Genomic DNA, 15,964 nt, shown 5'->3' on the forward strand with positions numbered 1-15,964 from the left:
TATTATTATTAATTATAAACTATGTAACTAATATTATATTTAATTTAACAATGTGTGTATATTATTGTACAGTGTGAGTGACTGTTGCCACTGGTGACTTCCCAGTCCTGGTCAGCTGTGTCCCTCTCTCTCCCTCCCTCTCCCTGTCTCTCTCTCTCTCTCTCTCTCTACTGTGCTGTGTTGTTGAATTCACCTGCAGCTCTCTGGCTCCTCAGTGAGGGGAACTGACACGCTGTAATTACTCTGTCCAGATGATGCAGTAGAGTCTCCTAATGGACTGACCTGCACATCATGTACATCTGGCTCTGTGATGGCTTTCGCTTGTCTTAAGTGCAAAGACCACAGAGCCAAACACAGCTCCACGAAGCTCTCCACACCACAGATAGAGTAAGTGCTGGATAAACTCCACCGACTCCACATGACCGACGGACAGATCCGGGATTTCGGAACATTTAATGATGATTGACCAGACTTAGTTGATGGACTTCAGGTAAGATCATTTGTTGTACTGTTAAACATTCAGCTTATTACTTTAAAATGTCAAAAGTCCAAATTGTTTAAATAATTCATGTATAATCTTACAAATTTTACATAACTGATAATATATGCTGGACAACTACAGAATTTTTTAAATTATAATTAATTACACACACACACACACACACACACACACAAAAAGTCTTTTTTTTTTTTTTTTTTTTTTGGTTATTTAAAACCACAAACAATGTAGAACCTTAAGCTAACTGTTTAATTAACCTTTCTGATTTTTGTTTCTTTTTAATGCAACAACACGTTTTGCAGAAGTTATATGTTCATGTTGATGTGGGGTTGTGTGTTTATGTTAAACAGCAGATAATAAAAGCAGGGCGCCTCTTTCATAACACAAAACCTGAACATTGCACATCTGTTTATTAGATGACCAGACAATCTGGGCTGAGCAGAGAGATTACTGCCTAAAAAAACATGTCAGGATTAAAAGTGGAAGTCACTGATTTGTCTGAATCAGGGGGTGGGGGGGCTGTAGAGGTGTTATTTGTTGTAATTTTCATCCACTTTTCACCCAGAAACCTCTTCTGAAGTTATTTTTTGCTGTGAAAATGGAGGTAGTGTGAGGTCAAGGCATTACCAATCCATCAAGATAAACAAACTGATTAACCTAAAACACGCGGGAACGTTCTGTGCAGCCGTAATGGTGATGTAATACAGCCGCTTTGCTTTTTCATGCCAAATTACTCTGCATTAATTTTCTAGCCCCTATGGACATGTGCTGATGAGACTATAAAAGATTAGAGATGCTTTATGATTGTTGGCATGATGAAATGACTGGTGGAGATCATAATAAAGCTTGGCTGGTCAACATAGAATGATTGACAGTGTAAAAAAATACAGAAAAATGTAATGCTCTTACAAAAAGTTTTTTTTTAAGTTTTTTTTTAAAGAATTCTGTTATGTTCATCAACGTTGCATTTATTTGATTAAAAATATATTTAAAAAAATTGCAATTTAAAATAACTATTTTCTATGTTAACATATTTTAAAATGCAATTTATTCCTGTGATCAAAGCTGAATTTTCAGCATCATTACTCCAGTCTTCAGTGTCACATGATCCTTCAGAAATCATTCTAATATGCCGATGTGCTGCTCAAGAAACATTTCTTATTATTATCAATGATAAAAACAGTTTGTGAAATCTTGGATTAATAGAAAGTTTGAAATACAATAGTAAGTTTGATCAATTTAATGCATCCTTGCTGAATAAAAGTATTAATTTTTAAAAAGTCCTGTTTCGACTTTTTAGGGACCTACAACAAATGGCTTACTTAAATTTGTTTCTACTTTACACACAGTTTGTGACATAGATAACTAGTGATCAGGAGGCATTACAGTGACACTATACAGTAAGTGACATCAGTGAGATGATGTCTGTGGCTGTGTGAGAGTGATTATGTGCACAGTGACGTCTGTGGCGTGAGCGCATTGTAGTGATGTGCAGGTGACAGTGAGCTCACGCTAACGCTAATGCCAGAGAAACCCCAGCAGCTGCAGCCAAACAAGTGAGCTCATTATGCTCCGCTTCAAAAGGTTAGAGCACCACGAGCACCATGAATTATTCCAACTGATCAAGCCTCCCTCGCTTTCTCAATGTTTAGCCACGAGTCCAAAAAAAGAATCACGATAATGCACTGGACATGTTATGCTAATAACCTGATGATTTAGAAATGTTGCTAAAAGTACTATGGTATCACCAAGGATGGATGGGTGAATGGATGGACATTACCATAATGGTAATACCAATTCTTTGACATAGTTGAAGTATACCATGGTACAGTATATAAATACAGTACTCTTACAGTACATCTGACGCATCACTGTACCATGGTACTGCCACAGTATTTTTAGGCCCTAAACATAAGAAAAAACATATGTAGAGGTGTTGAATGTCCCATTTTTTTAAAGACCAAGCATGAAAAAATACAAAATGCATCATAGCTTGCTGGTTTTTAGTCAAGCACTTTTTAAAGCATATTTATATATGAAAAAAAAAAAAAAAAGCCAGAGGAATCATTCAGGCCAAAGGCATTTATTATTATACTTACTTATGTAACTAATTTTCCATTTATTTTTTCTATTTTCTTGCATATGTGTGCATGTAGATGTATGCACAATTGTACATATATTATGCATTTTGTAAAGCACTTTGTAGTTTTATTATTTTTGGTTTTTCCATTATTTTATATTCTATTAATTTTGTAACATTTTTAAATTTGTAGTATTTAATGTTTATTTTATTATTTAATTTAATTTTATTTTTGTTATTTTATTTTTATTTTATTTATTTTATTTTTTATTTATTTTTTTATTTTATTATTATAATTTTTATATTATTTATTTTTTTAATATAATTATTTATTTAACCTATAATTAAAAGTGAATATCAAGTTAAAAAGTTTTTAAAAATAGCAATAAAAGATGCCAGGTTTATTTATTTTATAATTAGAAAGTTTAATCTTGGTATTAATTAATTTATTAAAAAAATAAAAAAAAATAAAAAGCATGTGATTTCCAAAGGGGAACTGCAAATACAGTTTTTTTTTTTTAAAGTAAAAAAGCCAAACATCTAAAATCATTTAATGCACTTAAATTTGTAAACTTGTTGCTGTGAATGTATTCAACTGCAGTTGTAATGATTTCTGTGTTTCATATTATTCTTTCAACAGCGCTGACCTTTGACCTCCAGCCAATGAGTCCCCATTTCTGACTGGTGAAAGATGGAGAAGCCTGCGTTTCTGCTTTGTGTTTGGTGCGCTACGCTGTAAACAATGGAGGCGTCTGGATTACCTCCGACAGCAGAGCTTAACGAAACTGAACTTAATGAGACATTGACTCATGGCCACCCTATGCATCTGGCTCCCAGCATGCAGTTAGGGAGTATGTCCAACCCACAATCACGTTTACGAGACATGTCGGGGCTCGTCGTCATGGTGACTCTTAATGCAGTGGCACTCTTGGCCAATAGCGGAGTACTCGCCGTAGTAGTGAAAGTGCCCCATCTCCGCAAGTTCAGTTTGGTGTGTCACCTCTGCATCGTGGATTTGCTTTGCGCCGCCCTCCTCATGCCTCTCGGCATCGTCTGCGGCTCGCCCTTCTTCGCCGGTGTCATCTTTTCCGTGCTCGAATGCAGATTGTACATATTCCTCAATGCCTTTCTCATATCTGCCTCTATCTTTACAGTTACTGTGATTAGTATCGAACGCTACTTCTACATCGTGCATCCCATGAGGTACGAGGCTAAAATGACGCCTTGGTTATCCGCAGCCGTGATGGGACTTGTCTGGGTGGCGTCTACTTTGCTAGGACTTGCTACCGTCTTCGGATGGCCCAGTTATGGAAGTAGAAGCTCCATTGCTGCAACACACTGCTCTCTCCATTGGAGCCACAGCGGACATCGACGAGTATTTGCTATTTTATTCTGCACGGTTTGCTTTTGCGTGCCAGCTGCCATTATTATTGCCGTCTATGGGAATGTCTATAAAGTCGCCCACACGGCTGCCCGGGAAAGAGGGCCGATCCCGAGCTGGACGATGGAGACGGTTCATCCGAAGCGTCGGTCCGATTCCGTCAACAGCCAGACCACAATCATCACCACTAGCACGAGCATCCGCAGAAATCCAGTCCCTCGCAGGAAGAAGAGAACACTGGTTGGCGGGAAAGCAGCACTTACTTTAGCCATCATCGTGGGTCAGTTCCTGCTCTGCTGGCTGCCTTACTTTGCCTTCCACCTGCATCTGTCGCTGGGATTCTCCCATAGTACCTCTGAAGAAGCCGAGGGACCGGTCACCTGGCTGGCATATTCGACGTTCGCGGTAAACCCATTTTTTTATGGCCTACTGAACCGTCAGATCAGGGAGGAGCTGTGTAAGATGCTCTTGTGTTGCCGATCAGCCGGCAGGCCAGTGCGGCCCTCGGTGTCGGCCCACGAACGTTCAGGGCAAGAAGACTTTTTTCATTTTCTGCACAGGAACGGTGACAGGGACGGGGTTAGATGCAGCTACCACATGGCTACACAGAGGAGCACGCTGGACCAGACTAGTTTTAGGATACCTGGGCAAATACCAGAAGAGATTACCTAAAATATTCATGAGATTTTCATGACATTGAGGAGTTACTCAAAAACATTCAAATTCTCAAATTTGGAGTCATAATCATTCTTTTTTGTAATGCATTTTTATTACTTTACAAATGATGGTTTTAGCACTTTTCAGCTTTGCTTTAAAGATTCTCCCTGTCTGTTTTCTAAAGTGAAAGTGATGTGTAGCCAAGTGTGGTGTCCCATATTCGGAATTTGTGCTCTGCATTTCACCCATCCAAGTGCACACACACAGCAGTGAGTAGTGAACTCTCACACACCGTGAACACACACACACCAAGAGAAGTGGGCAGCTATTTTTGCACCTGGGGAGTGATTGGGGGTTAGGTGCACCTCAGTTGTGGGTAATAAGAGTGGAAGAGAGCGCTGTTCATTCACTCCCTCACCTACATTTTCCTGCCAGTACTGAGACTCAAACCCACAACCTTTGTGTCACAAGTCAGACTCTCTAACCATTAGACCACAACTGAACACAATGCACGTTATTGATCTTATTGTGAACGATTCATCCATGCCAGGGCTCAACAGTGCGTGAGTTTGACTCGCAGTTGCGCTTAAAATAGCAAAATGTGTTTAGAAGTATTTGTGCAAATAAAACAAAGTCCTCATAAGTTCTTAAAAAAATCAACAAAAATCGGTTTTGTGAAATGTAAGGTCTTAAATATCTTAAATACTATACCAAACATCTTAATGATCATTTTAAGAGATCCTAAATTCTGGGATGGAAAGACAGGAATCATGACACTGCCTAATGTGGTTATTAAACTTCAAAAGGCTACGATTCATTAAATAAATATAAGTGCCATACACGTTTCCAAGTAACCCATACAGCAACATAGTGTGGCCCAGATCTGGCCCACATCTGGTACATGTGGATTACACACGGACCAGATGTGGGCCGGATCTGGGCCGACACTATGTTGCTGTCAGGGAAAAATGCGGCGCTCCAGTTCGGAGCAATTCACAATCAATGAATACTGCGCATTTATGCCCAATGATTGCTTATGATTTACTGTTAATGAATTATGATAATGTTTAATTTATGGTGTTTATATTGTAAAATGTACAAAAGCAAAGCATAGAAACTTCAAAATAAGAGTCCTGAGAAAAAAGTAAAGAAAAATATATATACAGTTAAAAGTAGGCCTATAAATATCTACATACTTATTAAAACATACTTTTTTGTATTGTTATAAATTAAATAATTTTGCTTGTAAATGTCTCCTGTTGTCCCTTTATTAAGAAAAAACACATTATTTGATAAATTTTCATTGCGCCCCTAATGTTTTCTAATGCACTCCTAAATTTTTCACATGTGCTCCTTGGGGAAAACGCATCAAATCCTGTTTTACTTTTTAAAAATCAGTTTTGCCCTCGTAATTTTGAATCAAAACTCAATCTTCTGGTGAAAGAACAGACTTCTCTCTGGTGACGCACGCTACACTTCTCCAATCATTTTGTCCACTTAAACCCCGGCCCTTCCTTACAATCGACTGAAAACTCGCATTCAAATCTGCAAGTTGCATTTTGTTGTAAGACAAATAAATGGTTCACAATAAGATCAGCAACATGCGTTCAGAAAGCAAACAGGGTAAATTTTGATGTCTTTTTGAGTTGACAACATGGCGACAACCAGTGATCAGTAAATGCCTTTAATCCAATCACAACTCTTTCTAGTGGTGACTCCGCCCACATGTTTACAAACACAGAGCTGATAAGGGTTTGATTATGAACAGAAATTACTTATTTGTTGCCTAAACTTTTAATGCCATCAAGCATAACCAACCAGGGTAGATGCCATATTAAATTCACATGCAACATCTGTTGTAAAAATGGTCTCTCACAGACTTCTTGTCATTTGGAAAAATACTGATATAATATATATGGCATCAAAAATATAGCATCAGTCCTGACTAAGGTTTATTAACATATTCAAAATTATTTAAATTAACTAACTTTTTTGAGAGAATAACTTTTTTTCTACTGTATTTCTACTGCAGTATTTGATTTATTTAAAAACTGAGTAACAAATATGACAAAAATAACAAATTGATTCCAAACACCTTTTATATTTATTTATTATTTATAATGCAAAGGAGGACCTTGTCTGTCTGCTGTATTTCTTTTCAAACTGTAGATATCACACATGGGATGAAGTGACAAAGCCAGATTGTTTCGTTGTTCAATATAGACACTTGTCACAGAAAGCTTGACATATACTGATTCAGTTCAGTGCAGCATATGTTGAGTTGTGTTGCATTTACAGCTCATTATTTTGAATGGTGTGCTATATGGAGCCACCCATTACATAATACAATGTATTTATTTGCACTTTCTTTATTTATACAAAACAATGTGACCATTACTGTCTTTTGCTGTCATGGAGATGGATAGAGCTGTATCATGTTTTTATGGGAGGATGGTACTGTACGTAGAACTGCTTTCTTCCATTGTTTATTCAGATGTACATCTTCATGCAGGCTAATTAGTGTACTCTACAGAGTCAACAATGGCCTAAAGTATAAGTCACATCACTATCAGTAACTAATAGTATTTACACATTACCATTCAAAAGTTTGAGATCAGCAAGATTTTTTTTTTTTAAAGAAATTACTTTTTTTTCCAGCAAAGATGCATTAAATTGATCAAAACATCACATTTTACACAAACATATTAAGCAGCTAAACTGTTTTCAGCATTGATAATGATACGAAATGTTTCTTGAGCAGCAAATCAGCATGTTAGAATGATTTCTGAAGGATCATGTGACACTGAAGACTGGAGTAATGATGCTGAAAATTCAGCTTTGACATCACAGGAATAAATTAAATTTGAAAATATATTAAAATGGAAAACAGGTATTTTAAATTGTAATAATATTTCAACAATATTACAGCCTTGGTGAGCAGAAGAGACTTCTTTCAAAATCATAAAAAAAAATCTATTAAAAAAACATTAGTGTATTTCTACTCAGTCTCTTATATTCTTGTTGTCCTAGTGAACTTCTGCCTCTGCATGTTTATGAAAATCCTTTGATTTAGGCCAAACACAGGGTTATACATAGCAAATCTGTTTCAGAGTATTGGTGCAGCTACATATTTAAACAGGCAGAAAGATGATTTTAGCTGAATTTTATGCAGTTTAGATCAGTTCAGCTCTCAGTCTATATCATCTGAAAGAATGTTTCATGTAATTATATCTCCATCATTTTTAGGGACATGTTTTGAATTCTTATGGGCAGATTTGAATGCAGATTAGGCTTAACGGATTAAGCAAACTAAACCAGGGCGGCTGCCAAAAGAATGATTTTAAAAAGCGATAGTCTGACCACACAATCCAAACTGAGCAAAGGTGAACTAGAAAAAATGCCACACACTGTGAGATTAAACAATGATGGTGATTAACATGAGAGCTTTCCAGAATTAAACACCATGAGGACCATGATAGTACAGTACAACCAACCAGAACACCCTGGCAACCACTCACAACTAGAGTGACCACCCGTCCCGCATTTTGCAGGACAGTCCCGAAATTGGGAGATGTCCCGCATCCTGCAAGACTTAAGTAGTGTCCCACATTTCATTTATGTCTGTAATTTCTTTTTGTGTGCGTGCACACGTGTGTGTGGTTCAGGTAAACCTTATGTTATGGGGACAAAATGTCCACAAAAAATGGCAATATCCAAAATCCTTGACCTTGTGGGGACATTTTTTGGTCCACATGAGGAAAACAGCTTATAAATCACACCAAGTGATGTTTTTTGAAAATGTAAAAATGCAGAGTTTTCTGTGAAGGGTATAGGTTTAGGGTAGTTGATGGAATATACAGAATGTAATATACATGGAATATACAGTATAAAAATCCTTATGTCTATGGAATGTCCTCATAAAACATGAAAACCCAATGTGTGTGTGTGTGTGTGTGCAAACAATAAATGACAAAAAGCAGTTTTGCTACTGGATATTACTAGTTCTGTCCAGTGTTATTTTGTGATGCTATAAAGTTTTTTATTGATATTTTGAATTAGTTTTCATTTAAAATTTAGGTAATATTTTAGTCATTTTTTAAATGTCTATATAGTTATTTTAGTACATCAAGACAAGTTAAACTAAATGAAAATGAGAAATATTGCTTTGGTAACTAACTGAAATAAAATAACTTTTTTATAGTTTATTTCAGTTAATGTTTTTTTTTTATTATTCCAAGTGACAAAAACACTCTTTTTATGGTTTTAGTTTTAGTTAGCTATAATAATCCTGGTTCTTTCCTAAATGCTACTTTCTAAATTCTAACTTCTAAATTTTGTATATATTTTGTTAATATTAAAATAAAATATATTTTGTTATATAATAAAATATCATTATTAATATTACATATTTTTACTTCGTTTTCTTGGAAGAGAAAGTCTTTTCAAATACATATCTGCTAAAACTTTATTTTGGCAACTTTAAAGGGTTAGTTCACCCAAAAATGAATATTTGATGTTTATCTGCTTACCCCCAGGGCATCCAAGACTTTGTTTCTTCAGTAGAACAGAAATTATGATTTTTAACTCCAACCGTAGCGGTCTGTCAGTCGTATAATGCATGTCAATGGGAACACTATCTATAAGAGTCAAAAAAAAACATGCACAGACAAATCCAAATTAAACCTTGCGCCTCGTGATGACACATTGATGTCGTAAGACACGAAACGATCGGTTTGTGCGAGAAACCGAACAGTATTTATATCATTTTTTACCTCTAAAACACCACTATGTCCAACTGTCCTGCGCATCCGGTGTGTGAGGTCTGAATGCACTCAGACAGCAACATAGTGTGGCCCAGATCCGGCCCACATCTGGTACATCTGGATTACACATGGACCAGATGTGAGCCGGATCTGGCCCGACACTATGTTGCTGTCAAGTGATATCTCGTGTGTATATGTCTATGAGTGCGAGCAATCACTTCCGGCATCATATATGGTTGGCCTCAAAGCTAACAAGCATGAACTAAAAGCCAAAAAACTCACATACACATTCACAAATAACGTCTAAATAGTTAAATATTACAATCTGTGGACCGAATTTAAAATAGCAATACTACACGCTGATCCAACCAAATCCCGATCAGCGCTCAAAATCAATGCTTCCACTCTATTAAATGTCATTGGGTTCTTGATCCGCAGGTTCTTTTAAGAGCTCTTCTAAGCTTACAACCAGCGGTCTGCATTTGTCCAGTCACTAATGGGGTATTTATAGCAGAAGTATCAGTGGGGGCTGGCATCTTCCCATTGGGGCCTGTTTGGGAATGCCTGCTAGGGCACGGTCACTTTCCTAATATATCCCATATCCCTGTTTCAGCTTCAAGACAGCGCTCCGGCTCTCCATTCACAGTGTATATGTGTGAGAGTGTGTGAAACTGTTTATGCGTGTTTTGATGCTGTTGACGACCCGCTTTATGAACTTACAACCTTCATATTGATGTCGGGCACCATGATGCAGAGTATGGACGCAAAGGAAACTGAGATCGACCTGAGGGATGCAGGGGATGGAGAGGATGACGAGGGACAACAAACGTGGAAGACGCAGCTGGAAACTGTCCTGGAGGAAGAGGAAGAAGAAGATGTGATCTCTACACAGAGTGACACCAGGCCTCTGATCAATGAACGGGACCCAAGACAGATAAATGAGTGTCTTAAGGTAATCACTTTGTGTCCGTCTACAGTATGTCTTTATAGAGTCTGTAGAATGTCACTTTTGATGGTGACAGTGACTGTTGTGGAGCTTTTGACCTGATAGGAATTTTACGATATAGTTAAAGGTGCCCTAGAACCAGTTTTTAAAAGATGTAATATAAGTCTAAGATGTCCCCTGAATGTGTCTGTGAAGTTTCAGCTCAAAATACCCCATGGATTTTTTTAAATTAATTTTTTTAACTGCCTATTTTGGGGCATCATTAACTATGCACCGATTCAGCACGCGGCCCCTTTAAATTGCATACTCACTGTCCCACGAGCTCTCAACTATAATACAGTGCATTTATAAAGTTCACACAGTTAATATAACCCTCAAATGGATCTTTACAAGATGTTCGTCATGCATACTGCATGCATCATGCATGCGTCGGATCATGTGAGTATAGAATTTATTTGGATGTTTACATTTGATTCTGAATGAGTTTGAGGCTGTGCTTCGGGGCTAAAGCTAACATTACACACTGTTGGAGAGATTTATAAAGAATGAAGTTGTGTTTATGAATTATACAGACTGCAAGTGTTTAAAAATGAAAATAACGATGGCTCTCGTCTCCGTGAATACAGTAATAAACAATGGTAACTTTAACCACATTTAACAGTACATTAGCAACATGCTAACGAAACATTTAGAAAGACAATTTACAAATATCACTAAAAATATCATGATATCATGGATCATGTCAGTTCTTATCGCTCCATCTGCCATTTTTCGCTATTGTTCTTGCTTGCTTACCTAGTCTGATGATTCTGCTGTGCACATCCAGACGTTAATACTGCCTTCCCTTGTCTAATGCCTTGAACATGAGCTGGCATATGCAAATATTGGGGGCGTACATATTAATGATCCCGACTGTTACGTAACAGTCAGTGTTATGTTGAGATTCGCCTGTTTTTCAGAGGTCTTTTAAACAAATGAGATTTACACAAAAAGGAGGACGCAATGGTGTTTGAGACTCACTGTATGTCATTTTCATGTACTGAACACTTGTTATTCAACTATGCCAAGGTAAATTCAATTTTTGATTCTAGGCCACCTTTAAATAGTCTTATTTAGGGGTAAAAATAATAATAATAATAATAATAATAATAATAATAATAAATGTAATTCAAAGGGAAAACAAAATAATTTTTCTTAACCCTACAGATAAACAAGACTTATGAAAATAAATCTATCTTGATTTAAGAATCTTTAGATATTTCTAATGGGAAACGAGATAAGACATAAGTAAGAAAATTATTTTTTGCACTGCAACATTTTGATCGATCATATTCCTAAAACCCTTGCATTTAATGACATTTTGGTAGTTAGATTTGGTTAAATTAGATTGAACTCTAACTCTAATCCAAAGTAGAGAACATTGTAGACAACCGCAGCTGGTAGCAGGAGATGGATTAGAAGGACATGTGTGAATATCTTCAATGATGTGGACAATAATAGCAACAGCTTCTTGAATGAGCTGACCAGACTAATAACGCAACTACGAAAGACATGCAGTAGCTTTTGGGCTACTGTGGCATTGTTTATGTTATAAACCATTGCTAATACTAAATTTGCTGATTCGATTTTAAACACTCGATTTAAGAGGTTAGAATACATACCAAAATCGGATGTAGTACAACAAACAGAAATAGGAGGAGACGGACCATTCGTAGAGAAATAAATACACTCTCAATATTGCAGCTGTAACAGTTAGCTGTAGTAATGAAGACCCCGACTTTCATTTTTAAACAGCCAATCAGCTTAGCTCATTTGTTTTAAGACATACATGATGCACATTAGCCTAATATACGCTTAAAAAAGAGCTAAATGTATTATTTATTACCACTGTTGTCAGGTAGTTTAATGTATGTTAGTGAAAATTAGCATAGCCAATATTAGCTTAAAAGCTAATATATTTATATATTTAAATGTAGAATCATGTCTAAAATGCAAAATCAAATCTAAATCATGATTCTATACTACTGTTGTTAGGTTCATTGGTGATTTAATATGTTAGTTAAAGATTAGCCTAGCCAGTGTTAGCTTAGCCAGCTTCGTCTTTCCCTGTTCATAACTGTATTCATACATTTAAATGTAGAATCATGTCTACAATGTAAAATCAAATCTAAATCATGATTTATGACTATTGTTGACAGGTTTATTATTGGTGGTTTAATGTATATTAGTGGAAAAAAAGAGGCTTAGCCAAGATGCTTTGTGTAAAATGCACTGTATTTGAATGTAGTGTTTACTGACTAAAATGAATTAAAGGATTAGTTCACTTTCAAATTAAAATTTCCTGATAATTTACTCACCCCCATGTCATCCAAGATGTTCATGTCTTTCTTTCCTCAGTCGAAAAGAAATTGAGGTTTTTGATGAAAACATTCCAGGATTTTTTGTTGAAGGTCAAAATTACAGATTCATTGCAGCTTCAAAGCGTTCTACACAATCCCAGACGAGGAATAAGTGTCTTATCTAGAGAAACCATCACTCATTTTCTAAAAAAAAATTACAAATTGTATATGTTTTAACAATAAATGCTCATCTTGAACTAGCTCTCTTCTTCTTCTCTATTAGAATTCCAGCAGTATAGACACTGCTAAGTGTATTACTGCCCTCCACAGGTCAAAGTTTGAACTAATTGTTAAATACTTGCACTAGCATATTGTATATGACAATTTAGTTCAAACTTTGACCTGAGGAATTTCAAATAGAGAAGAAGAAGAGATCTAGTTCAAGATGAGCATTTATGGTTAAAACATTGAAAGTGAACTAATCCTTTAAAATAAAACAGCTCTCTGTGGGCATTTTGTAAGACTATTACTATTATTGCAACTATCATTTAAGCAACATACATACTTATTTTAAAGCAGATGAGGGTGAACAAAAGATGCTACTTTCCTAAATTTTCTCTTTGACAGGTTAGTTTTGAGGATGTGATAGCAGAGCCGGCGTCGGTGCGCAGTGGGGATCGGGTGTGGATCTGGAGTCACGCTCTTTTCGAGGTGTCCAGGGCCTGGTTTTACCGTATCATCACGGCTGTGCTGGCTGTTCCAGTGTCCCTCATTGCTGGGATTCTCTTTGCCGTCCTCAGCTTCATTCACATCTGGTATGAGCAGATTACATTTATGCTTTTAATGCAGCGACTACTGCATTCAAACCCATGAACTTGCCGTTGTTAGGAGAGGAATGCACTTTATGGAACACTTTTGGTCTTTCATGCCAAAATCTCCAGCATAATTTCCTGTGTATAGTTATGTAATATACTAAACACAAACTTTATAAAGAATTGTTGGATAAATTTGTTAGCAGGAGTAAGTAGACATTTTTATTAAACTTTTTATTTCAATTAAAGAAATGCTAAGCTTTCACTTTTTACTCTGTTTCAGGTTCTTTACGCCATGTGTGCAGGTTGTCTTGATAAACACCGGGTGGTTGCAAACTTTATGGAGCAGCGTTTTAGACATAATCATCCTACCCTTCTTCCAAAGCGTAGCCAAATGCTGCAGAGGGATTAGTGTTGTTCTCACACGGGAATGAGAAACATTCACTGGAATCTGTTCAATCAATTCAAATGGGAATTCACATTGACCTTTTGGGCAGATGTGTGGCCATCTGACTCCTGGTGCATGTCAAGGGGGACCATGCCCAAAGCTAAGCGGGATGAATGTTAACTTGCTGCCAAAGACTGACAAGAAAAGATATTAGGAAATGCATGAAGGTTGCTTATGTATGAATGTGTTCTTAAAGGGACAGATCACCCAATAATGAAAATTCTGTCATTTACTCACCATCATGTTGTTCAAAACTCATTATCTTTCTTCAGTGGAGCTTTTTTTTAATCACCTTTTATGTTCCATGAAAGAAATAAAGCCATACAAAATGAGGTTGAGTAAATGATGACAGAATATTTGTTTTTCGATTAATTAACCCTGTGTGTTTTATACAGAATTCATCAATGTTTTGTTTTTGTCAAGTAATTTTTTAATTTCCTACCAACGGTGCCATAAAACGTGTTTGCAGCTGGTGCAGGTCGAGAAATCCTGCCTTTTGGCTAATCATTATGGTAAAACATACTGCTATTAACATCTATTGTGTATTCTGATAACCTGTTTTGCATCACATTGAGGACACATTGTGTGTTCTTTGAAGTATTCTCAAGGTAAAAGCCCTTTCATTTGAAAAATAACCAATTGTTCCCACCTATCCAATTAAATGGCTCACTCTTCATATGCTAATTTGAGGCCACTAAAATAATAATTGATTTAGTTATATAATGCTCTCTGCTGTAAACAATCAATCTGCCATAGTAATTTTAGTCAGATTAGCTCCATTCTAGCGCACCCTAGTGTTGGGGAGATCTGATCCATGTGCTTTCCATCTTAAAATATCTTCAAAATGACATTTTAAAGCACATGCAAAAGTTTCTCAAAGTCTTAAAGGGATAGTTCACCCAAAAATGAAAACTGTGTCATCATTTACTCAACTTAAAATCACTCTAAACCTGTATGACTTCCTTCTGTGGAACATTAAAGAATAATGATGACAGAATTTTCATCTCTTTAACCCCAGTAAGACAACTCCAGTAGAGCTGCGTCATGGATCTATAAATAATGGCAATCAAATGTGTGTGTCTGTAACTTGGCAAAGGGAAACAAACATGGCTTGACACATCCCAAGAGAATGTGCAGATGCTAAAAATTGTCTAACATGTATGAAGCTTCATTGGATGTCTAAAATGTTGCATTTAAGTTAAAAAAAAAACAGCTTTTGCAACCATGTACAGAATGTCAACCTTTATTTAGAAAATACAAAGAGATAACTGAAGGTTTTCAGTAAAGGGAGTGTTTGAGTGCGGGTGGATGTACAAACGGTTGGTGGATCAACTAAAAGCGCAAGTGCATAGAAAATCGTAACATTTCACAGTCTGATCCAATATACTTAAAAACAACCAGTGGCACATCTCATAGAACAAAACTGAACTGCAATTCACATTTTTGTGATTCTAATGTTATGTCACTTTTTAATTAAATAAAGAAATGGAGTGGAATGAAATGCCTGTACAAATCATGAACACATTCACATGAAAAAAGTCTTTCCTCATAAATACAGCAAACACCATCTTTCAGCCTTGTAGGATGGTTTAAAAACTCAAAGTTCCCAATATCTCCATGTTCTACCTGGCACTATTGGATATCTAAAAACAATTGTTCAGTCTGAACGAGAACTGAAACAAAGCAAAATATAAACAGGGCTTCAGGGAAGTCAGAAAACCGTGTGTTGAAATAAAGAGAGTCCTTTTTAAACGAGTATAAAGGACCGACTAAAACGTGGAGGAAAGGGTAGTTTATGCCACCTGAATCATCTGGCCCACTGTATCCTCTTCAACTTGATCCTGCTCAGATTTCTGTGAGGAAAAAGCAAGATAAATAAAGATCATGAAAATTTCATCAATATGATGTGCTATTTGGGGATGACTGGTGTTGAGTGAACTCTTACCTGTTTGAACCATGAGAATTTTCAGCTAGTGTCTGATATATACAAAATATTAGTGATTGACTCAACTCTAAAATACATTTTAAACCAGTTATGG

General features: G+C 36.4%; 2 protein-coding genes across 2 annotated transcripts; both read left to right on the forward strand.

The window, feature by feature from the left end:
- Nucleotides 1–4,859, forward strand: si:ch211-213o11.11 (probable G-protein coupled receptor). Its single transcript, XM_048173597.1, has 2 exons — nt 1–490; nt 3,220–4,859. The coding sequence occupies exon 2, from the start codon at nt 3,322–3,324 to the stop codon at nt 4,630–4,632; it is 1,311 nt and encodes a 436-aa protein (XP_048029554.1). The 5' UTR covers nt 1–490; nt 3,220–3,321; the 3' UTR covers nt 4,633–4,859.
- A 5,254-nt stretch (nt 4,860–10,113) lies between these two features.
- cav4a (caveolin 4a) lies at nt 10,114–15,426 on the forward strand. The gene is made up of 3 exons (XM_048172640.1): nt 10,114–10,332; nt 13,293–13,480; nt 13,761–15,426. Exons 1-3 carry the CDS (start codon nt 10,114–10,116, stop codon nt 13,909–13,911), a joined length of 558 nt encoding a protein of 185 aa, XP_048028597.1. The 3' UTR covers nt 13,912–15,426.
- Nucleotides 15,427–15,964: the final 538 nt, after the last annotated feature.

This window comes from Megalobrama amblycephala, linkage group LG21, assembly GCF_018812025.1.
Source record: "Megalobrama amblycephala isolate DHTTF-2021 linkage group LG21, ASM1881202v1, whole genome shotgun sequence".
Lineage (NCBI taxonomy): Eukaryota > Metazoa > Chordata > Actinopteri > Cypriniformes > Xenocyprididae > Megalobrama > Megalobrama amblycephala.

Coding starts and splice junctions, on each gene's coding strand:
- si:ch211-213o11.11 (XM_048173597.1), top strand. CDS start 3,322: ATGGAGGCGTCTGGATTACCTCCGACAGCAGAGCTTAACGAAACTGAA.
- cav4a (XM_048172640.1), top strand. CDS start 10,114: ATGTCGGGCACCATGATGCAGAGTATGGACGCAAAGGAAACTGAGATC. Junction 10,333..13,292: donor AGATAAATGAGTGTCTTAAG/GTAATCACTTTG, acceptor TCTCTTTGACAG/GTTAGTTTTGAGGATGTGAT. Junction 13,481..13,760: donor CTCAGCTTCATTCACATCTG/GTATGAGCAGAT, acceptor ACTCTGTTTCAG/GTTCTTTACGCCATGTGTGC.